At 50.8% G+C, this 24000-nt stretch overlaps 1 protein-coding gene across 3 annotated transcripts in view; it reads right to left on the minus strand.

The window, feature by feature from the left end:
• Positions 1-24000, minus strand: part of PAX7 (paired box 7) — a 125235-nt gene that overhangs the window by 60751 nt on the left and 40484 nt on the right. For all 3 annotated transcript variants that reach the window (XM_071575639.1, XM_071575638.1, XM_071575640.1), the window contains exon 5: positions 5999-6198. In XM_071575639.1, the coding sequence (XP_071431740.1) occupies positions 5999-6198 (200 nt within the window). The remainder of the gene's footprint in view (positions 1-5998; positions 6199-24000) is intronic.

Raw genomic sequence — 24000 nt, forward strand, 5'->3', positions numbered from 1 at the left:
CTCCCAGGCAGAAATCACAAGGGTGTCCATCAGAAAAATGATCAATAAATCACTGGCTTGCAACTCCTGCTGCCTGGTTTAATTTTGGTATTGAAATAAAGCTTGCTCAGTGCATGGAATTTCCTGGGGATTCGTATCAAAAAGCAGCATCACGATGGACTTTTGGGCTCATTTATTCCCAGAAATCACCCACTGGCCAGACCAGAATAACCAACTTGGTTGTGCTCACCAGTCAAACCATCCACAGGTGATGCTGGGAAGGAAAAAACAACAGGTTTTTTTTTGAGGAAACCATTCCTGGGAAAGCTCCTTGATATCATGGTTTGGAACTTCCCACATCTGGCTCATGGGATGTTTGGAATATTTGGGAAAAACTACTTGAGTGGAGGAATTTCTGAGTGACTTGAGGTTGTGGTGCTGCCCTGAGGACAATTTGGGCACTGTTTGGGGTTCCTTTATGGGTAAAAGGACTGAAATAAGTTCTAAGGTTTGTTGGTAACTCGCCTTAAAATGCAGCAATTTGGGGCAAACAAATCCACAAATGGGATTGTCTAAGAGGAGGTTTAGATTCAACTCCCCACACTCATGACTGAGGTACTTGGTGGCTTTTCTGACTTTAGAAGTCAAGAATTTCCTGGTAAATCAACTTTCCTATTGAAAAACACTCAGCTAACAAAGACAAATTGTTCATGAGAATGGAGTTGTTCTAAAAAAAAGTCCCTTCTATAGAAATTCCAGGCAGAAAACTCCAAAATTATCCCAGAATCCCATTTAAGGGTTTTTTTCTCCATGAAAACTTTGACATCATCAGCAACAACTGGTGCGAAAACCCAAAATACATCCAAGATCAAAATCAAAGCTCCCATTAAATCACTGAGTGAATTATTGAGCTGTTAGATTTAATTTCTAATTATGTGAACTCTTGGCATCCAACAGCTTGTTTTGGGGAAGGGTGGAAATGAGAACTTGCAGATGGACAAGGATTCCTTCAGTCCTGGGCAATTAGTGTGGCCAGAGGGGTCAAGACATTGCCTGGCACAAAAAGCAGTGGGAATTTCCACTGGGAATGGGTTTGACACTAATCCTGACTCATCCAGAAATCCATGGAAATCTTGTCCCTGGCTATGCTTAGTCTGGGATCAACCTTTCAACAGCTCCAACCCTTGGGGGTGTTGAAGTGTGAGAGCTGAAATTCTGCATCTCAACCACCCAAACATTGCAGTGACCCTGCAAAAATCCTGCTCAGCCTCCCCTGAACTTCCCAGAGGAGGAGAAACCGGAGCTTGGAGCTGCTCCTCACCATCCCCACCTCTTCTGGGGGAAGTTCATTAGATGTCTACGCGTCAAACTTGCTCTTAGCTGTGACCAGGCAGGCTCTGAGATGTGCCAGGGAGGTCTGACAGAGCCACAGCTCCTCAGGTGGTGCTCTGTGAACACTCAGCTGTGAGGGAGAACAACCAGGGCTTGGGTGGGTTCACCTTTCACGTGGTGAAGCAACGAGAGATGAGGACAAGGAAAAAAAGAGACAATCCCACTTATTTTAGTTTAGGGATTGCCCAAATGGGATTCACCTCAGGGTGTGGGGTCTCCATGAGCTCAGGAACACCTGACTGTGATCCAGGGATTGTCCACACAAGTGGCCCTGGGATCCAGGAGACTTCTCCATCTGCTTCCCCTTTTACAGCTGAAGCTCTGGGGACAAGAAGGATGGGTAGATGTTGGTGTGGCCCTTCAGAGAATCATAGAATGAATCCCAGAATGGCCTGGCTTGGAGCAGACCTTAAATGTCATCCAGTGCCACCCCCTGCCATGGGCAGGGACACCTCCCACCATCCCAGGTTGCTCCAAGCCCTGTCCAACCTGGCCATGGACACTTCCAGGGATGGGGCAGCCACAACTTCTCTGGGTATCCTGTGCCAGGGCCTGCCCACCCTCACAGAGGGGAATTTCTTCCCAATATCCCATCTAAATCTTCTCTCTGTTCCTTTAAAACCATTCCTTCTGTCCTCTCACTCCAGGCCCTTGTAAACAGACCCTGTTCCCACTCAGACCCCTGATCTCAGCTGGCCCCACTCTTTTTACAGCCATTTTTAATCCAAAACACAAGTCTTGGCCTTCAAAACCCTGTTGAGACTCCAAGGTGGCAGGAGATTCCCTGCTGGATGGGTCCATGGGGATGTGTTTGTGTGTGTGTGTGTGGCTGGGTGTTTTTTTCCACAAGAACTCGATTGACTGATGTTTGTAGATCCCGAGAGCCAGGGAAAGATCTGCTCTGATAGCCAGAAAATCTGACAAGGGGGCGGCAGGCTTAAAAGTGGTGGGAAGAAGCCGAGTGTGCCAGGATGTTGGAATGAGAAAGCCATCAGGAATGTGCCTTGGAGAACAGCTGCTCCTGGAGCCCTGGCAGGAGCCTCCAGGGAAGCTGCCTGGGAGCAAGGAGAGGGATTCGGAGATCGCAGCTTGAGGCAAAGCAAAGGGTGTCTTTATTTACTTAGTTAATTATTGAGCTTTCCCTCTCTCTGCTTTCACCTCCCAGTGTTGGCACAGCAAGGTCAGAGCACCCTGGAAAAGAACCTGCACTTTGGGACTCTTCCTGTCCTCTCCACCATCCCTCAGAGTTTGTGCAACTCACGTTTCCCTCTCCCTTAAAAAGATGTTCCTTAAACCCTGTTCTCCCTTTAAAAAAAAACCTCTTTTAACCACGGGAACATCTATTTTTATTCCTCACTTAACATCTTCTGTCCACCTACACAAGCGAGAGCAATTAGAAGAAAATATGCAAAACAAAAAGGAGGGAATTCACACATTCCAACTCCAGGCTCGGTTCCCTTAATTAGCCACTTTCCCACGTCTGATTCTACAGGATCAGCAAATGAACAGTTTCTGCTGAGCACCCTCGGATGCTCTTTTGGGTAAAATCAGCACTAGAATCACTTGAATATTTGCTGGATTTCCTTTTCCAGCCACATCCTGAGGGATGAGGGATTCAGGAGGATGCAGCACCTCTCGAGAGGAAGCTGCAGGCAGGTGAGAGGGTGTCCACTGCAGTCCTGAGACTGGTTTAACATTTCCTTGGGAAAGGGGGATAATAGGAAAACTCCTTAACCAGGGACCGTCCCAGGAGTAGGGGAAAATGTCCTTTACCAGACAGGTGAGGGGGAAACACCGAAAATTTGGGAGGTTGTGGCTTCTGAGAGAGCACATCAAGCTCATTACCCTGCGAACTGCAGAAAACAAAACGCCTGTTTGTTTTGGAGGAGCCGCTAATGGAGCAATTCCCTGTCCCAACCCTGGCGAGCTCTTTCCCTGTCCCAACCCTGGCGAGCTCTTTCCCTGTCCCAACTCAGCGAGCTCTTTCCCTGTCCCAACCCAGCGAGCTCTTTCCCTGTCGCAAACCCAGCGAGCTCTTTCCGTATCCCAAGCCCGGCGAGCTCTTTCCGTATCCCAAGCCCAGTGACTTCTTTCCCCGTCCCAAACCTGTCGAGCTCTTTCCCTGTCCCAAACCCGGCGAGCTCTTTCCCTATCCCAAACCTGTCAAGCTCTTTCCCTATCCCAAACCTGGCAAGCTCTTTCCCTGTCCCAATCCTGGCGATCTCTTCCCCTATCCCAAACCTGGCAAGCTCTTTCCCTGTCCCAAACCTGGCGAGCTCTTTCCCTATCCCAAGCCCGGCGAGCTCTTTCCCTGTCCCAAACCTGGCGAGCTCTTTCCCTGTCCCAAACCTGGCCAACTCTTTCCCTCTCCCAAACCTGTCGAGCTCTTTCCCTGTCCCAAACCCAGCAAGCTCTTTCCCTGTCCTAACCCTGGCGAGCTCTTTCCCTGTCCTAACCCTGGCGAGCTCTTTCCCTGTCCCAACCCTGGCCAGCTCTTTCCCTGTCCCAACCCTGGCGAGCTCTTTCCCTGTCCCAACCCTGGCGAGCTCTTTCCCTGTCCCAACCCTGTCGAGCTCTTTCCCTGTCCCAACCCTGTCGAGCTCTTTCCCTGTCCTAACCCTGTCGAGCTCTTTCCCTGTCCCAGTCCCGGCGAGCTCTTTCCCTGTCCCAACCCTGTCGAGCTCTTTCCCTGTCCCAGTCCCGGCGAGCTCTTTCCCTGTCCCAGTCCCGGCGAGCTCTTTCTTTCCCTGCCCTCCCCGAGCTCTGGGCTCGGTCGGGGTCTTGGGACAGCCCCGAGCTCTCGGTGCGACCCCCGGTGTGGGGGCTGGATGGACTTCTGAGGTCTCCACTTCACTGCCCTAACCTGGCACAGCCCCCAGTGCCTCCCCCTTCCCCTCCCCGTCCCGAGGGGCTTTATTATCCCCCCTCGATCTGTTCACACCCCTGATCCCTCGGCGTGTTTGCACACACTGCTGACCCAGCCTTTGTGTGCCAGACAAGGGGCTCTGTGTGCAGCTCCCACAAGGGCCATTAATCGTGTGGATGTCACAGCCCCCCCCCCCCCGGCTCCGAGCCCTCCCCTTCTTTTCCTCCCCTCTCCTTCCCTTCCCCCTCCCTTTCTGTGCTCTCTGGAGATGGAAGGGGACTGAAAAAAATACTTTGAAGAAAATTCACACACAGGACTTGCAAAGTTTGCAAAATATGATCTGCTCCCCTGGGTGAGGTTGGTAAATGGTGGGATTTCTCCTCAGACGCCAACCAGGAATAAACTGTTTCCTCCTGGGCAAAGGAAGGAATTTTCTCCAGTAGAAAATTAAATGTCTTGCCAAGTTTGGGAAAGTTTGGCTCCTGCTCCCAACCTGGAGCAAATTCTCCAGCTGGTACCTCTGCAAGGGGCCAAATCCAAAGGGTCTGTCTGCAAATCTGTGGGAATGTAGGATGGAATATGCTCAGTTGGAAGGGACCCATCAGGATCATTGAGGTCAACACAGAATTCCAGAATATTCTGAGTTGGAAGGGACCCATCAGGATCATTGAGGCCAACACAGAATTCCAGAATATTCTGAGTTGGAAGGGACCCATCAGGATCATTGAGGCCAACACAGAATTCCAGAATGTTCTGAGTTGGAAGGGACCCATCAGGATCATTGAGGCCAACACAGAATTCCAGAATATTCTGAGTTGGAAGGGACCCATCAGGATCATCAAGGCCAACACAGAATCCCAGAATGTTCTGAGTTGGAAGGGACCCACCAGGATCATCAAGGCCAACACAGAATTCCAGAATGTTCTGAGTTAGAAGGAACCCATCAGGATGGAGTTCAACTCTGCAGTGAATGGCCCATACAGGGATCAAACCCACAACCTTGGTGTTACCAGTCTCAGCCTCTGACCAACTGAGGTCACCTCAGGGGTCATGCAGAACTGGATTTAAAGCTCAGATCCTTGTGGATGTGACTCTGGAGAAGAAGTGTGTCCATGATGTCACTTTTCAATACCCTCACAGAGTCCCAGAATATGCTGAGCTGGAAGGGACTCACAATGATCATCCAGTCCAACCCTCAGCGCTACACAGGAACATCCCCAAGAGTCCCACCCTGTGCCCCAGAGCATCATCCAAACCCTCCTGGAGCTCTGGCAGCCTTGGGGCTGTGCCCACTGCCCTGGGCAGCCTGGTCAGTGCCCACCACCTTCTGGGGAAGAGCATTTTCATGAGATTCAACCTGAGCCTGTCCTGGCACAATCTGAGATTACAGAATATTCTGAGCTGGAAAGGACCCACAATGATCATCCAGTCCGACCCTCAGCCCTACACAGGAACATCGCCAAGAGTCCCACCTTGTGCCCCAGAGCATCATCCAAACCCTCCTGGAGCTCTGGCAGCCTCGGGGCTGTGCCCACTGCCCTGGGGAGCCTGCTCAGTGCCCACCACCCAATGGGGGAAGAACCTTGTCCTGAGATCCAACCTGACCCTGCCCTGACACAACTCCAGACCATTCCCTGGTGCTGCCTCTGGTCCCCGCAGAGAAGAGACTCCTCACAGCCCCAGCACCACCCTCTATGTCCCCAGAGTGCCCAAGGAGCTGTTCCACAGGCTGGTTCCCCAGGTGCTGACTGCCCTCCTCACCTGCACACGGGCCTCAGTGAGCTTGGTCCTCTGGGCCAGCTCCTCCCTGGTGTAGATGTCGGGGTAGTGGGTCCTCTCGAAGGCCTTCTCCAGCTCCTCCAGCTGCTCGGCCGTGAAGGTGGTTCGGCTGCGGCGCTGTTTGCGCTTCAGGGGCAGGTCTGGCTCGGATTCCACATCGGAGCCTTCATCCAATCTGTTACCTTGGGTGGGGGAGGAAGAGAAGGGGAGGTTGGTGTGGTTGAAGCTCACAGAGAGGATGTTGGAAGAGTTGAGCAGCCCAGAGAAGTGATCTTGGTTCTCCCGCCCATCAAAACAAGGCTTTTAGTCACAGACTCTCCACCTTGGGTTGGAAGAACCTCAAAGATCATCCACCCCCTGCCATGGGCAGGGACACCTCCCACTGTCCCAGCTTGCTCCAAGCGCTGTCCAGCCTGGCCTTGGACACTTCCAGGGATGGGGCAGCCACAGCTTCTCTGCCCAACCTGTGCCAGGACCTGCCCACCCTCACAGGGAACTCTACCCATGCCCAACACATGTACCAGGTTTGTGCTATTTATGTCCTTTCCTACAGTTATTTTTTTCCCACATTTCAAAGAAAATTTTGGAAAATCCAAATTTCTTGCAGGAAAACAGTGGCTCATAATCCCTGATTCAAATCATTGCAGAGAAAGAGCCGCTTTTCATTTTAACTACAAAAATAAGGTTTATTTTCTTATTTCAAGACATTTCCATTGTTTTTCATTTCAAATTGCTGTTTCCCAGGTGCAGATTTTGCACTGAAAAATGGAGAACTGAAATAAGCACATGAAAATATCAATCCATGATGCTTTAACTTGTGCTGCCTCATTTCCTCCTGTGTTTGTCAAGTGTCGGTGTTTAAGATTTCAATTCTTTTAAACCAGGTTAGGAAGGGGGAAAAAAACCAATCAGGAAGTTTTACAGCTGGGAAAAACCTCCTCAGCTCTTCTTCACCTGTAGGAAACATTTCCTCAAGTCTTCAATTCCCAAATTTCAGCAGGAGTTTTGCACAAGGTCAGACTCCTACAGAATTCAGATGCCATCAAAGTCCTTTCCCAGTGTCTGATCAGTCACTTATTAAGTGCCTTTCCCTTCCCCCTGACACCACATCTGTCCCCTCCTGAGGCTCAAAAAAGCACAGATGGAATAAGGAAACCAAATTTTGCCCCATTTTTTCCCTCTGGAGACAAAGCAGAAGCCACTACAGTGACAGTCACATCCTCAGCAGCTCCTGGAGGGAACATCTCAAGAACTTGGAGGTGGAACTCCAGGGTTTGCTCTCGTGGAGCATCTTCTGTGTTTCAAGACACATGTGCAGGTTCTCATTTCCCAGATGTTGAGGTTTGGAGGATCTCAGCCAGGACAAACCTCACATCTGCCTTTGGGACAGAGACAAACGTGCCACTGGTTCAGAGAAGGAACAATTTGACACCTGAAACCTCTGAGGTGGGTGAGAGATCTGCCCTCTGCCACCTTTTCCTCCTCTCTCGTGAGAACAGGAGACTTTTCAATGTTCAGGGTTGGGTTTTTTTCCCTGCCAACCTTCACTTCTGTCTTTCAGAGCAACCACAGAGCCAGACCCCAACTGTGCTCCCTGAGAAGTCATTTTTTTTTCCTTTTGGGTGAACCTTTGCTAATTCAAGGATTAAAGCAGGACCTCCATATGCTCAGCTTGACGAGAAAGTTCCCCCAAGTCCCTCCCAGTGTTTTTCACCCTCTATATTATCATCATCCAAAAATCTGCCTCTTCTCTTGTCAGGGCTGGGAACAGCAGCTGTGACTGCCCCGACAGCTGCTGGGAAGTTGGAGGAGTAGGAGGCAAATATCCCCTCAGAGCTCACTTGTTTATACTGAGATCACCACAAAATGCCTCTGCATTCAACCCAAAAATGCTTTTATGTCTTGGGGCTTCACGGGGAGGATGTCAGAGCTCGGATGCCACAGTTGTGCTGGAGTCAGGGGAACTGGTTTGGGGGGCAAAAACATCACCTTGAGAGGCTTTTTCCTCCTTCTACCTCTGGCTTGCTAATAAATACATAAGAATCTTTACACACATTCATCTTTTAGATCAAAAAACATTTTGATTTTTTTTTAATTTCTCACCCAAATCCGTGAGAAATTCACTGTGGGCTTCAGAGGAGCAGCCTCTGCCCCACATTTTAAAGAGAAGTGGCAAGAATCTGTTCCTAAACTGGGGGTTTTTTTTTGGTTTCATCCACTTTCAAGGAAGGTCTGGAGTGTCAAGTGAAAGGAACATCTGCACTTGAAAATAAAAGCCCTCCACATCTGGGCCCCAGATGACTCAGGGCAGGTAGAAGCACATCTGGACCTTGGAGCATCATGTTGTGCAAAAGCACATCTGGAAACCCACAGCAGGCAGTAAATTTAAGCTCATCACTGAAGTGATTATTAATTACTTCATGTCTTTGCAGGGAATGTTTGGTATGAAACAAAAATAATAAGGACAGAATTGTGTTTGTGTCCAGAGTGTGAGAGAACCAATGTGAGGAAAGGGAAGAACACAGAGGAAAACACTCAAAGTGAAATGTCATTTTTCTCTGTCATTAATACACATTTATGTATATTTGCTGCACACAAACAGTAGGAACTTGCAGCCTGTGAGCTCTTTAGCACAGGAATGGCTGTTTGTGGTGTCTCAGCTCATGCAGCAAAGCCCCAAAGTGCCTGTTTTTAGCACAGGAATGGCTGTTTGTGGTATCTCAGCTCATGCAGCAAAGCCCCAAAGTGCCTGTTTTTAGCACAGGAATGGTTGGTTTTGGTGTCTCAGCTCATGCAGCAGAGCCCCAAAGTGCCTGTTTTTAGCACAGGAATGGTTGGTTTTGGGGTCTCAGCTCATGTAGCAAAGCCCCAAAGTGCCTGTTGGGACAGTGTGACCATGGTTGGATCTCTCCTTCTCCTGCCCACCTCACAGCAGGGTCATGTCATCTCCCTACAGCTCATCTGCTCCCTGCTGAGGTCCAGAGTGTCCCCAGGAGAAGGAAAAACATTCTGGAAAAGGATCTGTAATATATTTAAGCTCCCACATTTCAATTTGTCTGCAGAAGAGTGGAAGGGAAAACAGCCAGACTTTCTTCAAGCTCCTAATTGAGGATCCCTGATTTGGCCACAGAGTTTTGGGAGAGGGCAACTGATTGTCCTGAGGAACAGCCTGTCCCACCCACAGCCAGCAGGGCTGTCCATGGGGTTAAAAGGCTCCAGAGCCAACTCCTGAAATACCAACTGCCCTTTTCCCAAGCCTCCCAACAGCTCCCAACTGGCACTATCCCCATTTCCCAGCCATGGCAATCACCCACCTCCAGTCACCCTGTGAGTCAGGAGCAAAGCTGGGAAAAGAAGCCACAGCTCCCTGTGCCAAGTCCAGGGCTCCAAGAGCCCAACTACAAAGATGAAACCCAGAGAGCAAGAAAAATCCCAGGGTATGGCTGGAACCAGCTGGTCTGACACAGAACAGCTGCTCCTGTCAGGAAGGGAAGGAGGGAAAAGGGGGGAAAACTTCCAGCTGGGAAGAGCCTGTTGGACAACACATCCCCTGGCATCATAGAATGGATTGGGTTGGAAAAGACCTCTGAGATCATCAAGTCCAACCCTGGGTCCAACTCCAGTCCCTTTACCAGATCATGGCACTCAGTGCCACGGCCAACCTCAGTTGAAAAACCTCCAAGAATGGGGAATCCACCCCCTCTCTGGGCAGCCCATTCCAATCCCTGAGCACTCTCTCTGCAAAGAATTTCTTCCTGATATCCAACTTCAATTTCCCCTGGCAGAGCTTGAGCCCATCGTGCCCCCTTGTCCTATTGCTGAGTGCCTGGGAGAAGAGACCAACCCCCACCTGGCCAGAACTTCCCTTCAGGCAGTTCCAGACAGTGCTGAGGTCACCTCTGAGCCTCCTCTTCTTTAGGCTAAACACCCCCAGCTCCCTCAGCCTCTTCCCACAGCACTTGTGCTCCAGTCCCTTCTCCAGCCTCATTGCTCTTCTCAGTTGGGTTGGAAGAGACCTCTGAGATCATCAAGTCCAACCCTTGATCCAACCCTACTGTGATCACCAGCCCAGGGCACTCTGTGCCCTGGGCTGGTGATCACAGTGGGGTTGGACCAAGACATGGTGGATTCTCTGTCCCTGGAGGTGTTTAAGAAGACACTCAGTGCCACATCCAGTCCCTTCTCCAGCCTCGTTGCTCTTCTCTGGCCCCGCTCCAGCCCCCTGAACTGAGGGGCCCAGAACTGAACACAACACTCAAGGTGTGGCCTCCCCAAGGCAGAGTCCAGGAGCAGCCTCTTTACCTGCCTCACATGCCACCCAGCAGGTCTTTCCCATTCCTGAAATATCCTAGACAAAGCACTGCCACAATCTCCATGAAGATTCCTTGAAATTGGAAGCTCAGGGAGATTCCCTCTCTGCGGGGGGGGGGGGTCACTGTTGGGATTCACAGATTTTCAGGCTGGCAAACCAAAGATAAATTTGCAAATGTTTCTAAGCTAAGAATGGAATTTGTCTCGAGATCTTGAGCTGGTGCAGAAGCGAGAAATGAAGCTGCAAAAACTCTGCAGAGTAACATCAATAGAGCTCTTTTATAAAGTTAAATTAAGTTGCATTAGGACTGTTTAAATCTAGAAATTTTTGGGAAATATTTGTTACTTAATAATTAGCTCTAGGTGTGTGATGTTGGATGGTTTGCAGGGTGTGTGTGGCTTTTAAGATTGTGTGTAACTGTGTGGAAAAGTAGCTCTGAATAAAGTCCCTCCTGAAACTTGAATATTCTTGCACAAGAAGAGTTTAAATATTGTTGGTCTTGCTCCTTTTTTTCCCCTTTTTCTGCCCCTCTTCCCTTCTCTCCACACCTACTTCAACCCATGATGAAGAAGACCAAGAAATAAACACCCAAAAGAGTTAAAACCTTATAAAATGAGCTGCAATCAAGTGAGGGGTTGAAGCCCCTGAAAAGCCCCAAAAAGGCTCAACTGAGAACTGTCTGTGGAGTTCAGAGTCGTGACAGTTCACCCTTGATTTAAACCCTTTATTTTATGCAGCACAAAATGGTTGTGAGGAGGGGAAATCCCAGTTTCCAGCACCACGGGGCTGTTGCTGGAGGAATAACCCCGAGCTGGGAGCGTTTTGCACTTACTCAGCACAAGAAATAATGTCAATAAGAAGGTGGGGAAATATTGAGAAGCAGCTCCTTGGGTGGTTTTGCAACCAGTGGTTGTGATGAAGGATGAGAACCAGCGAGCTGTCCATGGATATCCCCCAGGAAATTCCACTGGGAAAGACTGACAGGAAAGAGCAGGGCAGGGAGGGGAAAATCTCACAGCAGGAGGAGGCAGAGAAAAGGGAAAAACTAAGAGAGAATTGTGAGTGTCACACACACTTATCCTGCTGTATTTTATTTTTTAAGAGCAAATCTACCTTTATTTTTTTAGGGGAACTGCTCTGTAGCTCAGAAAGAAAAGAAACTGCTCAAATCCTTTTGCTTTGCAATGTTTATAGAAATAAAATACAACCCTTTTAGAAATAAAATAAACTCTTTTAGAAATAAAATGCAACCCTTTTAGAAATAAAATAAACCCTTTTAGAAATAAAGTGCAACCCTTTTAGAAATAAAATACAACCCTCTTAGAAATAAAATAAAACCCTTTTAGAAATAAAATACAACCCTCTTAGAAATAAAAAAAAACCCTTTTAGAAATAAAATACAACCCTCTTAGAAATAAAATACAACCCTTTTAGAAATAAAATACAACCCTCTTAGAAATAAAGTGCAATACTTTTAGGAAAAAAAGACAATACTTTTAGAAATAAAGTGCAGTGCTTTTAGAAATAAAGTTCAATACCTTTACAAATACAGTACAATCATTTTAGAAATAAAAAGACTGCCCTGTGGGAGTGAAAACAAGGATGCCAGTGGGAAAATTCAGAAGCTCTTCCCTCTCCTCCAGAGGGACTATTCCAATGTCCAGGCACCTTCTTGGAGTAGAGGAACCACATGGCTGATGCAAGAGGGGAGAAATAACCATGTGAAGGGACTTGCTGAAGGTTTGTGTGGCCCAATGTCAAGTTCTGCACCTTCAGGATGAGCTGGGGGAAACTGGATGAACCCCAAGGGCTCTTTCTGGTCAGAGCTTGTGTGCAGGGTGAGTGCAGGATGGCACAGGAAAGGTGCCAAAGAGAAGCCCAGGCTTGTCCTGGGAGCCATTCCAGCATGAGGAAAGGTGTGAATTATGGCCCAAAAGCTCCCATTGCTCAATAATTCTGCCCCCAAACTCTCATTCCTCAATAATTCTACCCCCAAAAACTCCCATTGCTCAATAATTCTGCCCCCAAACTCTCATTTCTCAATAATTCTGCCCCCAACTTCTCATTCCTCAATAATTCTGCCCCAAACTCCCATTGCTCAATAATTCTGCCCCCAAACTCTCATTTCTCAATAATTCTGCCCCCAAAACTCCCATTGCTCAATAATTCTACCCCCAAACTCTCATTTCTCAATAATTCTGCCCCCAAAACTCCCATTGCTCAATAATTCTGCCCCCAAACTCTCATTTCTCAATAATTCTGCCCCCAAAACTCCCATTCCTCAATAATTCTGCCCCAAATTCTCATTCCTCGATAATTTTGCCCCCAAACTCCCATCCCTCAATAATCTGCTGGTCCAGGTTGGGGTACAATTAGCAAGAACAGGGCAGAGCTCTTTGGAGGGGTCTGAAAGGAGCACAAGTGACCTGGAGCTGGAGGAAAGGACCAAGAAACCCCCTCCATCATTACAGCCTGGATGTGCCCACCCTCTCCCCATTCCCTTCCCTCCTCTGCTTCCCTCCCACCCCCTCTGCCTTTCTCCTCTCCATTCACTGCTTCTGGGCTCCTCTTAGCCCTGGAGTTAAATTAATCAACAGGATTAGGTGGAATCAGCCACAACAAGACCCTCCAGGCTCAGCCTGAGCCCTTGATGCTCTACAAGGACCTTCTGCCTTGTCTTGAAGCACCTTGGAGGCGTCTGGAAGGATTGGCAGAGAGGACCAGGCATGAAAACGCATTCATTAAAGTGGGGCTTGGATTTTGTGAGAGGGTAAAGGGGAGCTGAACACCATTTCTCATCTCATTTCCACTCTTTCTCTCTTCCTTCCAGCTGCACCATCCTAAAAAATTAAATGTGTGTTGGAAGGGAGAGATGGAGAGGGGGGAAGGGAATGGGTTTGGAATGGCTTGGCTGCAACTGCACCTTTTGTGCTGCAAAGGCACCCAAATGCAGCTGGAGCAGTGGAGATGCTCCACAGAACCCACCTGGAGGTGACTGGCTGGGAAGCTGTCCCAGTTCAGCAGGTGGGACCAGTTTATCCCTGTGTGGGGTGACCAAAGCTGGGGATTCTCCCCCCTCCATTCATTCCCCAGCAACTGTTCCCAATGGCCCATTGGCAGCAGCTGCCCAGGGCACAGCTGAGCCCTCAGGCTGGGAGCTGGCTGGGAAAGAAGCCTGGCAGAGGAGCTGGGAGAACTGCCCTGCAGGGAGTCCTTGGCACCTCCACACCCACCTGAGGGCTCAGCTCTGCTCAGGGGCCAGCAACGATTCCAAAATCCCCCTTGACTGCCAGAGTCAGATCCCCCAGTGTGGAACTCCCTGCCCTGGGAGAGGCACTGGGGGCTCCCACCTGGGCCTGAGGGATGGAATCTTGGGCTTTGGGGACTTCTGGGACCACTCCATGGATGCAGAGGAGGAGCAGACCCTGGCCAGGAGGAGCCCCCCACTCTGACCAGACTGTGCCATCATCTGCACCAACAGGTTTGTCCCTTCCTTTCCTTTGGCCTTGGAGGAACCACGTGGGGCTCAGCACAGGGGCCACCAAACCCCCCTGTGTTTGTGCCCCAGGGGGTGGGTTACACTGCTGGGGTTGGGGGTTAAACCCAATTTCTCTTTGTGCCATTGCATTTATTGTAATATTGTTATTAAACTGTAACTCTGACTTATAATCTCTTTTGTGTTGGGTTTGTTCTCCTGCTGCTTTACCTTTACACCAGCACAGAAGCCAAAGCAGCCACTGGGAAACCTGGATTTGATGCCACGAGAGCAGGAAAAACCCTTCACTTTGAAGGTGTCAGCAAGGCCTGAGCACCTCCACATTACAGCCCCACACAAGATCCCCCCTTCTTCCCAACGCCCTCCAGCCACCAAAGCTGCCAGACTTGGTGGCCCCAGCACCATAAATGCACCCATGAACATATTCCCAATCCATGTGCACCTGAACTTCAGGTACATGGACTAAATTCAGGTTATTATATGCTGGAGGACAATTAAAGAGTCTCTTGATGAGGTTTCACCTCTCATGGTGTTTCTGCTGCCTGGCATTGCCTCAATAAATGGTGCCACATGGCCATGGCACTGTGAGGAGGTTCCCATCCCACCTCCTGCTTGGATACCTTGTCACGGGGGCCTAAAATATTAAGATGTGTATATATATAAATATATATCCAGAGGAGGCCAAGTTTATCAGAGGGATGGAGCTGCTCTGCTGTGGGAAAGGTTGGGAGAGCTGGGATTGTTCAGCCTGGAGAAGAGAAGGATTTGGGGGGACCTAAATGTGGCCTTCCAGGACCTGAAGGAGCCACCAGGAAAGATGGAGAAAGTTTGCAAGGGCCTGGAGTGATAGGACAGAGGGAATGGCTTCAACACTGCCAGAGAGTAGGGATAGATGGGATACTGGGAAGGAATTCCTGGCTGGGAGGGTGGGCAGGCCCTGGCACAGGGTGCCCAGAGAAGCTGTGGCTGCCCCATCCCTGGGAGTGTCCAAGGCCAGGTTGGAGCAACCTGGGACAGTGGGAGGTGTCCCTGCCCATGGCAGGGGGTGGCACTGGATGACATTTAAGGTCCCTCCAACCCAAAACACTCCATGGCTATAGAGAGGTCCTTGGCCATGGTACACCTGTGGAGCAGGAGGGTGGGACTGCACACCTTGTTCTTCCTGCTCCCCCAGGGGATGTGGGATGAAGAAGGACCACCAAGACACAGTGGTTTATTCACAGGGCACATCTCCTGTGCTGCACCTGCACCCCATGGCTTCAGAAACAAGAGCTGGAGCCCTCCCTGGCTGCTCAGCTTCTGCCTTTCCCTGTGTCAGAAAGCAAAGAAAACCCATCACAATGCAGCCAAGACTGGGAGAAGCCTGAGAGAAAGGATGACACAGAAATGTGTTGCCTTCCTTTTTCTTTCCAGCATCAAACCCACAACACCCTCGACTCTCCTTCCTGGAAAACAATCAAGTCCTGAGTTCTCAGCGAGCAAGAGGTGCCTGTGTGTGCCCCAAAGAACCCCTTGCTCACCTCCAAACCTCTTCAGCAGCAGGTGGGACTGCAGAGGGGGACAGGTGTTTCAAATTCATCTCTCCCCCCTCCTTTCCCCTCTCTGAGCACATTCCCAGACACAAAACCCCAAGGATCGACCCAGCACACACAAGCAAGGGTTGGGTTTCCCCCTCCCTCCCCTTCCCAACCTGCAAAGCCCCCGTTCCCCAGCGTTTTGCTCGTGCCTGGGCAGCTGTATCACAGTTTAACATAGTTTAGAGGGCCGTGGTGTGGGAGCAGCAGCGGCAGAAAACCAATCACATAATGGTTGATACGCGTTTTAATCAAGTAATTCGGCCCGAGCAGAATGACAGGGCCTGTTGGTGGGGTGCCCTTGAATACCAAACAGAGCAGGGAGCAGGGCTAGGAAAATGAAAAAGCCATTTACAGCTCAGCTGGGGGCTGCAGGGCTCGGCACAGCGTCGGGGTGGGGGCCTTGGAAGGGAGAGGTTTGGGGGTTTCTCTGGGGTTTTGTTATTCAGGCTCTGAACTGAGCGGCTGGAACCAAACCACGGCCTGAGGTGAGGGCCATGGTGGGCTCTCCAGCCTGGAAATCACACTCACAGTGGAGCTGGTGCTCCTGGATGGGGGGCAGAGATGGTGTCTGTCTGTCTGTCTGGGCTGGACAGAGGGAAGGGGGTGGGGGGCAAAGGGAGAGTTGTTTCCCAGCTGGAGAATTCCCTCATCATGTCAAGGTCCCTGCTGAGTGAGTGAGATCATCTGTGGGAGGAGAGCTGGAGTTTAATGGATGGGAAGGGAGCACACACAAAGGTGTCCAGGTGTCAGCAGCTCCCCACGTGTGGGATGACCACAGTGAGAACCACAGCCCTGTTCTGCCTTGGAATGTGGGATCCAATGATTTCTCCAGGGCTGAACCCCAAAGATTCACCCAGGAGCAGCCCCACATTCACCTGCTGGGCTCCAAGTCCCAAAGGTGGTGCAATGAGTTAAATTCTGACCTGGTTCTGGCTGTTCTGCTTCCCCAAACTCACTTTGCTCCCAGCTCTGCCAGGAGTCACCTCCTCACTCATGGACTGGGGATTTGAAGAGAACTCATGTACAGGGGTTGGAACAAGATGATCTTTAAGGTCCTGTTCAACCCAAACCATTCTCTGTTACCTGGCACTTGGCCATGAAATATGTGTGGGATTCTAAACATTTCTTTGGTTGGAATGTCAATTTGGGATGCACAGAGGTCCAAAATTCACCTCCATTTTCCACTATAAAATCCCTAAATCTCCTTGAACAAGAGCCTGAGCCTTATGGGGGCAGGTCTAGCCACGTTCAGAGGCACAGCTACAAGTGGAGCACTGCAAGATTTTGGAAAGACAAAGCTGGAGAGATCAAGTTTTCCTTGGAATAGTCATCCATCACTGAAAAGCTCTTGGCAATAGGAAGACTGGCTTTGAGTGAAGACCTACCCACCAGCTCTCTGAATTCCTCTCTCTATCAATTCCAGCCTTTCCAGGTAACTCTGGGTTTGGAACATACCTTTGCCTTGAAACTGGAAGCTGAACTAGATGGAGGCTTTTCCAAACCCACAAAGAAGAAGGAATTGCATCCCAACCCAGATGCTCTGTCACAACACAGAGAGCCCAAGCAAACCCCATTGCTGACACACACCAGAGCAGCTCTGGAAGGAGCCAAGAAGTTTGTACTGGTTTATCTGGGTGGAGGGATCTGATCCTGAAGGCTCTGAATGTGAAATTAGGGAGACACATCAGACCCCCAGGAAATCCCGATCCGGGGCTGGCAGCGAAGTACCAGCTGTGGTGCCCCCACGGACAGACACATGGCCACAAAAAACACAACACATTCTGCTCCTTGCGAGCTCTGAACAAAACCAAACCATCCAGAACATTTGGAGAAGACAGGGAGGGAGGGAGGGCCAAAGAGAGCCTTCGTCTCCAGCAGCCTTTGTTAATTCCCAGCGCTGGGCTGAACATAAACAGATGGAATATCCATCAACTCTGCTCGTCTTTTCTTTTCTTTCAACTTTTTTCCTAGTTCTCGCCTCCCTGCCCCCTCCACCCCTAACACTCTTTTTTCTGGCTTTTGTTTGGCCTTTTAAAGAACCCCGAGGTAATGAGGCCTGCCCCAAGTCCCAGCACATCTGTGAAGTCCATAAAAGGCCCCTTTTTCACTTCAATATTCATGGCCTCGTGCTTGTGGCAGGCACAGGATCCAGCACGAGAGGGACTGCAGGGCTTGCTGGCTCCTCTGCCTCAATCCAAACATCAGAGAGGCACCAACAGCACTCCCAAAACTGGGAAGCAAAGGGAGACCAGCTGGGATACAGGGGGAATAAAGAGGCAGGGGGAAACCAGCTCTGCTCCCTTTCTCTGGAGTTTTCCCTTTTTCTCTTTCTTCCCTTTTCAGCTTCATCCATCCTGTCCGCTGGAAACAATTTCTCATGACATGGGGAAGATGCTGGAGCAGCACAAACACATCCCAAAGGCTCTGAGCTGCACAGGATGCTGGCAACCCGCTGGCATTAAGGATGGCAGGGCTGACCCTTTGATAACCACCCTGATTGACAGTTAAAGCAGCAGGTAAAGCCCAGCACAGAACACCTGACCTGCAGAATGCAAAGCAGGAAGGAGGGACAAGTGTGTGTGTGATATCCAGGGTGGAAAAAACAGGAGGTGATGGACCAGAAGGTAAAATTCAACGTTCATATTTAGCTTGGTACTCTGTGTCTGTTTTCAGTGTGGGTCCTGGCAGGGGTACATTGGCCTGGGGCAGACCTTGGCACGGCCCCAGCTCAGCAAGAAGCCTCTGTCCCTTATGCTCAGCTTGTCCCTGACTTCCATCCACTAAATTCATGCCAAGCCTCGACTGGGTGGGAGCTCCAGGCAGGGAGGGAAACCCCAGTGATGCCCAAGCTTGCTGGAATCCCACCCTGTGCTCCAGCCATGCCCGTGGTGCCCCTGCCCGTTGCACCCCACGCCCTTGAGTTGGGTCCAGGAGCCCATCACACCAGTTTGCCCCTCATTCTGGGCACAACACAACATCCAACTGCCCTCCATGGGCTCTGCCACCACCCTCTGAGGGGGCCTGGGGTGGCACTGTGGAAAACACACCGTGCTGTTTGTACCTTGGTAAGAATAACACTCCGATCCCCAGGAGAGAGACTTGGAAGAGCCCCCAGGCAGAGGATGGACATTTATGGACAGTTTTCTCCTTATACCTCCATTCTCACCATGATTAACCTGTTTGCTTCTATCCCACACCCAATCCCACAGCCTTAATGTGTTCCACTGCTTTTTGAATACTAATTTTCTCCAAGCTGGCTGAGCAGAAGCACCACAGCCATGTCTAAGGTGCTGCTGATACCTCACCAGAAGTGACTTTCCTTCGCACCTGGGCTGGACTGCACTTGGTGTAACCTGTTCATCACCTGTGCACAGACCTGCCATCCCATCCTAGAGAGCCCCACAAGTCCAGGTTTCACAGTTTCTTGCCTGTGACAACCTCTGCTCCTCCTGGCTTTGTCCCAGCACGGCTCTGCTCATGCACTTGAGGTCCTGCCATCCTCCTGTTCCAGTCCTGGCCCCACAGGCTCTGCCAGCTCATCTCAGCCTTGGCCATCACTGTCCTGATGTTCTCACCCCGAGGTCCCCTCACAGCTCCATCCTTGCTCCTCCTTCCCAGCTTGCAACACCCTCTTTTATTTTCATACCAAACCCTCACACAGCTTTGCCAACGATCCTTAATCTTGTCCTGTAGTTCCACTACTGTTCCAGCCCTGGCTGGATACATCAAATTAAAGACCTTTCAGTATAAAACTCTTTCAGGAAAGATAAACAAATTTAACCTCATAAACCTTTCCCAATCCTGAAAAACCAGCCAGTGAGAATGAGGCACCAGAGACCACTTAACCACACATGAAAAACACATTCCTCCTGCTGTTTGCAAGCCCTGCTTCATTTATCTGAGTGTCAGCCCGACTGCCTGAAGCCAAGAGGTGTGTGAGGGTGGGCACGAGGGGGCACCTCCCTTCCTTTACTCTGTGTCTGGGAAAACAGAGGGATGCAGCCAAAGCCATTAAGGCAGCTGTCCTTGGAGAGCATCTGATTCTTTTTGCCTTCTGTTTCCTTCCCATTCCTGTGTCCTTGTGCTATTTTATTTATATAGATACACACATATAAATACACTCTATATATGTAGGTGTATAAACACATCCTCTTGCTTTGCTGCCACTTCCACTTGTTTTCTTTTCTCTCTCGACTGCACTTCTCCCTCTTCCTCTCCACATTTACCCCCCTCCCCTGCCCATTTCTCTCCTCACACACAAACCAAGCTCTCCATTCCTTTCAGCCCACGGGGAAAACACCAAAGCACGAAGACTCCAAAGAGCTGTGGCAGAAAGAACCCACGAGCCCCTGGTCGAGTTGGCCAAGAGCAACTGGAGCTGCTGCAAATGTGCCGAGGAGCTGCACTGTGACATTCGCCTGCCATTGAACCCCAGGGCTCGTCTCTGCCTCTCTCTGCTCCCAGAAGAAAGAGAAGAAAGGAAAGTATCGGGAGGAGAGAATGCGAGTGACAGAAAGAAGGATTGAATGAAGGAGTGAAAAGAAAGAAAGATATCCCTGAGGCCGCTTGGTCCTTTATCAGCCCTGTCATCTGGGGCAGGGCCCTGCCCGCATTGTCTCACCTTGGACAAAACAAAAAAGGCTGGTTTTTTTGTGCGGATTCCTTTAGAGCTGCCAGAAGCAGCACCTTAGGGGGTCTGGGGCGGCTGAATGTGCAGCTGACAGCCCCGCGCGGCCCCGATGTGATATCAATAAACTCCGACACGTCAACTCTTCAGCACAGCTCATGTGGAAGGTGCAGCCCTGAATATTAAAAGCTCCAGCGGTCGGGGAAGGGGCTCGGGGTGGAGAGGGGGAGGGAGGAGAGGGATCTGAGCGAGGCGGGGGAGGCGGGAGCGGCACAGCCAGGGCACGGCACCCACACGGGGGGCACAGCCAGGGCACGGCACCCACACGGAGGGCACAGCCAGGGCACAGCACTCAAATGGGGGGCACCGCCAGGGCACGGCACCCACACGGGGGGCACCGCCAGGGCACAGCACCCAAAGGGGGGGCACAGCCAGGGCACAGCACCCACACGGGGGGCACAGCCAGGGCACGGCACCCACACGGGAGGTACAGCCAGGACACAGCACCCAAAGGGGGGGCATAGCCATGGCACTCACATGGGAGACACCTCCAGGGCACGGCACCCACACGGGGGGCACAGCCAGGGCACAGCACCCAAATGGGGGGCACAGCCAGGGCACGGCACCCACACGGGAGGTACAGCCAGGGCACAGCACCCAAACGGGGGGCACTGCCAGGGCACCCACATGGGAGGCACCGCCAGGGCACGGCACCCACACGGGGGGCACTGCCAGGGCACCCACATGGAAGGCACCGCCAGGGCACGGCACCCACACGGGGGGCACTGCCAGGGCACGGCGCCCACACGGGAGGCACAGCCAGGGCACCCACATGGAAGGCACCGCCAGGGCACGGCACCCAAACGGGGGGCACAGCCAGGGCAGCCACATGGAAGGCACCGCCAGGGCACGGCACCCAAACGGAGGGCACAGCCAGGGCACCCACACGGGGGGCACGGCCAGGGCACCCACATGGGAGGCAGAGCCAGGGCACAGCACCCAAATGGGAGACACAACCAGGGCACGGCACCCACACGGGAGGCACAACCAGGGCATGGCACCCAAATGCAAGGCACGGCACCCAAACAGGAGGCACAGAAGGGCATGGCACCCACACGGGGGGCACCACCAGGGCATGGCCAGGGCACGGCACCCACACGGAAGGCACCGCCAGGGCACAGCACCCAAACAGGAGGCACAGAAGGGCATGGCACCCACACGGGGGGCACTGCCATGGCACAGCCAGGGCACGGCACCCAAACAGGAGGCACAGCCAGGGCACAGCACCCACACGGGAGGCACAGCCAGGGCATGGCACCCACACGGGAGGCACAGCCAGGGTATGGCACCCACACAGGAGGTACCACCGTAGAACTGCCACCTGACCTCTCAGAAGGGCTTTTGGCTTCTACTCTTGACCACCAGTGACGATGAGAATCATAAAGGGTTCTATGAAGCTTCTGCCACGGGTCCTGGGATGGGGATTCTCCTCCAGGAGCAAACTGGGCACGGGCACAACATCCTGTGCCCACCTGGAGTCACGTCCCATTCCTGCTCGGGGGAAATTCACTTCGGGGAGCAAATAAACCTCAATACACTGCTCTGTTCTGTGATGGTGCTCACAGGTCTCCAGCAGTGACAGAGCCCCAGCAGAGCTCCCAGCCCAAGGTGACACTCCAGGCAACACCAAGTCCCTCTGGAGGGAACCTGAAGCCCAGCAGCAAATTTTCTGCCACAATAACAAGATGCTTTCCCAGAGGAGCAGCCACAGCACCAGGACAGAAGCACTGAGGACCTTTCCTGCCCCTGGCACAGGAGGGTTTCCTCTCCTGACACTTTCCATCATTAGGTTCCAAAATTAAAGTGTCCAAATGAAGTTAAAGGGCAGTTCACTCCTTCAGAACTGGACTAGACCCCATAACATCCATTTCTATCAGGTCACAGCTCTGAATTTTCATTTTTGGGGTGAAGGTTAGAACATATTTCACCCAAATTAAATTCTTGAAGCCTCAGATACCAGTTTGTCTAAAGGATGGGGGAGGCCAATCCCACGCCCAGGGCAGAGTCGAGCTGAACACGCCCTGTAGCCCCAAGGAATGGCAGGACACGACTGTCCCTTGGTCAAGACAGAAGTTCCAAAGCCTCCAACCCCCCAGAGGAGTTTTCCCAGGAGGCAGAAAGCTCTGGTTGCATCACATTCCATGGGTCTCATCTGCCAAGCATTTCTCAGGATACATGTCTTCATCCTTTGGGGATTTTTGGATGTAACAAGGGACCTCTTGCAATGATCACTCTCCCTCTTGGGTTGTGATCCTGTGAGGGAACTGTGCCCTGACAGACACAGGGCAGGAGCTGAAACCTCTCACAGCTTCTTCTTGCTTAGGAACTGAAGATGAGGAGCAAAGAGAAAAGCATTTCCCAGGGGGATGGAAGCAGGAGGGTGTTCACAGAGGAGCTCTGCCCTTCCCAGCTGGAGGGACTGAACACATGGAAAAAAACCTTTTAGTCTGTCCCTCCCAGATGGGAACAGGTATTTCTGTTTTGGGTAGTGCAGATCTGGGGGTTCACAGTTTGACTGCCACATTCCCAAACACAGGGAGAAAGTTTCAGGATAACCTTAAAGAATTTCTGTTTGATTTTTTTAGATAAAGAATGAAAATATTTTAATCTAAGGGAGTAAAAACTTTACATCTGACTTGAAATGAAAAATCTTGCTTTGTTTTCAAATCAATTCAATTGGGTTTTTTTTCCTATTCAGCAGTAGCTTCATTTCAGTGTGAAGAAGTGATTTGAGAACACACTGAAAATCCTTTGTATTTTCTGATTCCCTTCCCACATGTGGGCAGTGATCTGGGATCTTAGAGAAGCCTCTGCTCTTGTTTTAATTCAGTTTTGCCCATGGCACAGGAATCAGGAGAGCCAAGAGCTGGGACTGAGCTGTCTCAGATATCAAAATGCTGATTCCCCTGGGACCCAAACTGTGGAGAAGGGAGAGGAATTGTGTGCCTGGATCTCTGGGACACATGGAACCTTCTGTGGCATGAGCTCATTTCTGGCACTCAGTGCCTCCTGAACTACACACAGGACTGGCACCAGCAGTTAACACAAACAGGATCTGAGACAAACCAGCAAATAAAACAGCTATTAACAACTCATACTTCAAAACAAAAGCCAGAAACCCAAAGAAAACCACTGGAAAACCACACAGGGAAATGTTATAAGAAGAACATTCTCACCCCCAGCTTGAACAGGCAAAGCAAGTGCACAAATGTCACTGGGAAAATATTTTTCCAGCTACTGATGAGCCCCCATGAGAATCCCTCACCCTCCAGGGGCCCTGGAACATGGGAGTTGGTTGTGAAAGCTGAGCACTGACCATGCCAAAGCCTAACCCCTTTCATCCACCCCTTCTCCCCAACCAAATTTTACAGACCACAGCAAATTAGCTGGAATGCTTAATGAACCTTTTGATATTCATACTCCTTCAGCTGGTAAATAATTCCATTCTGCACGCTGAGGACATTCAGGGTGCAAGCACGGAGAGTTCCCTCTTGGGAGAGGGTAAGTTGGCTCAGCTAAATTAAGAAATTACCTCCCCCTGAAATTTGAAACACTTCAAAAAATGCAGTTCTTTGAATTGTCCAGATTCTCTGTGTTTCAGTGTGAAACAGCATTAAGTGTCATTTGTCTTTCTGTAGTTCCTGCAGCCCAGAACTGGGGTCAGGCTGGGGTTGCAAGGAGAGAAAACGTGGACTAAGGATGGCAGGAGGACAAGAGGAGGGAACTGGATGGTGGAAATTCATTTTTCCTGCCCTGAGACAAAAGAAAACCTGCATGTCTTGACTCCCAGGTGGCTGTGGCTCCACTGGTGGTTCCTCTATGGATTATTAATTAATTAATGACTTGGTGGGATTCCTTGCACCTTGTCAGATGTGCTGCCTAATTCCCACATGGAATCCCAAACTCCTGGGG

The sequence above is a fragment of the Pithys albifrons genome, chromosome 22, assembly GCF_047495875.1.
Source record: "Pithys albifrons albifrons isolate INPA30051 chromosome 22, PitAlb_v1, whole genome shotgun sequence".
In the NCBI taxonomy this organism is placed as follows: domain Eukaryota; kingdom Metazoa; phylum Chordata; class Aves; order Passeriformes; family Thamnophilidae; genus Pithys; species Pithys albifrons.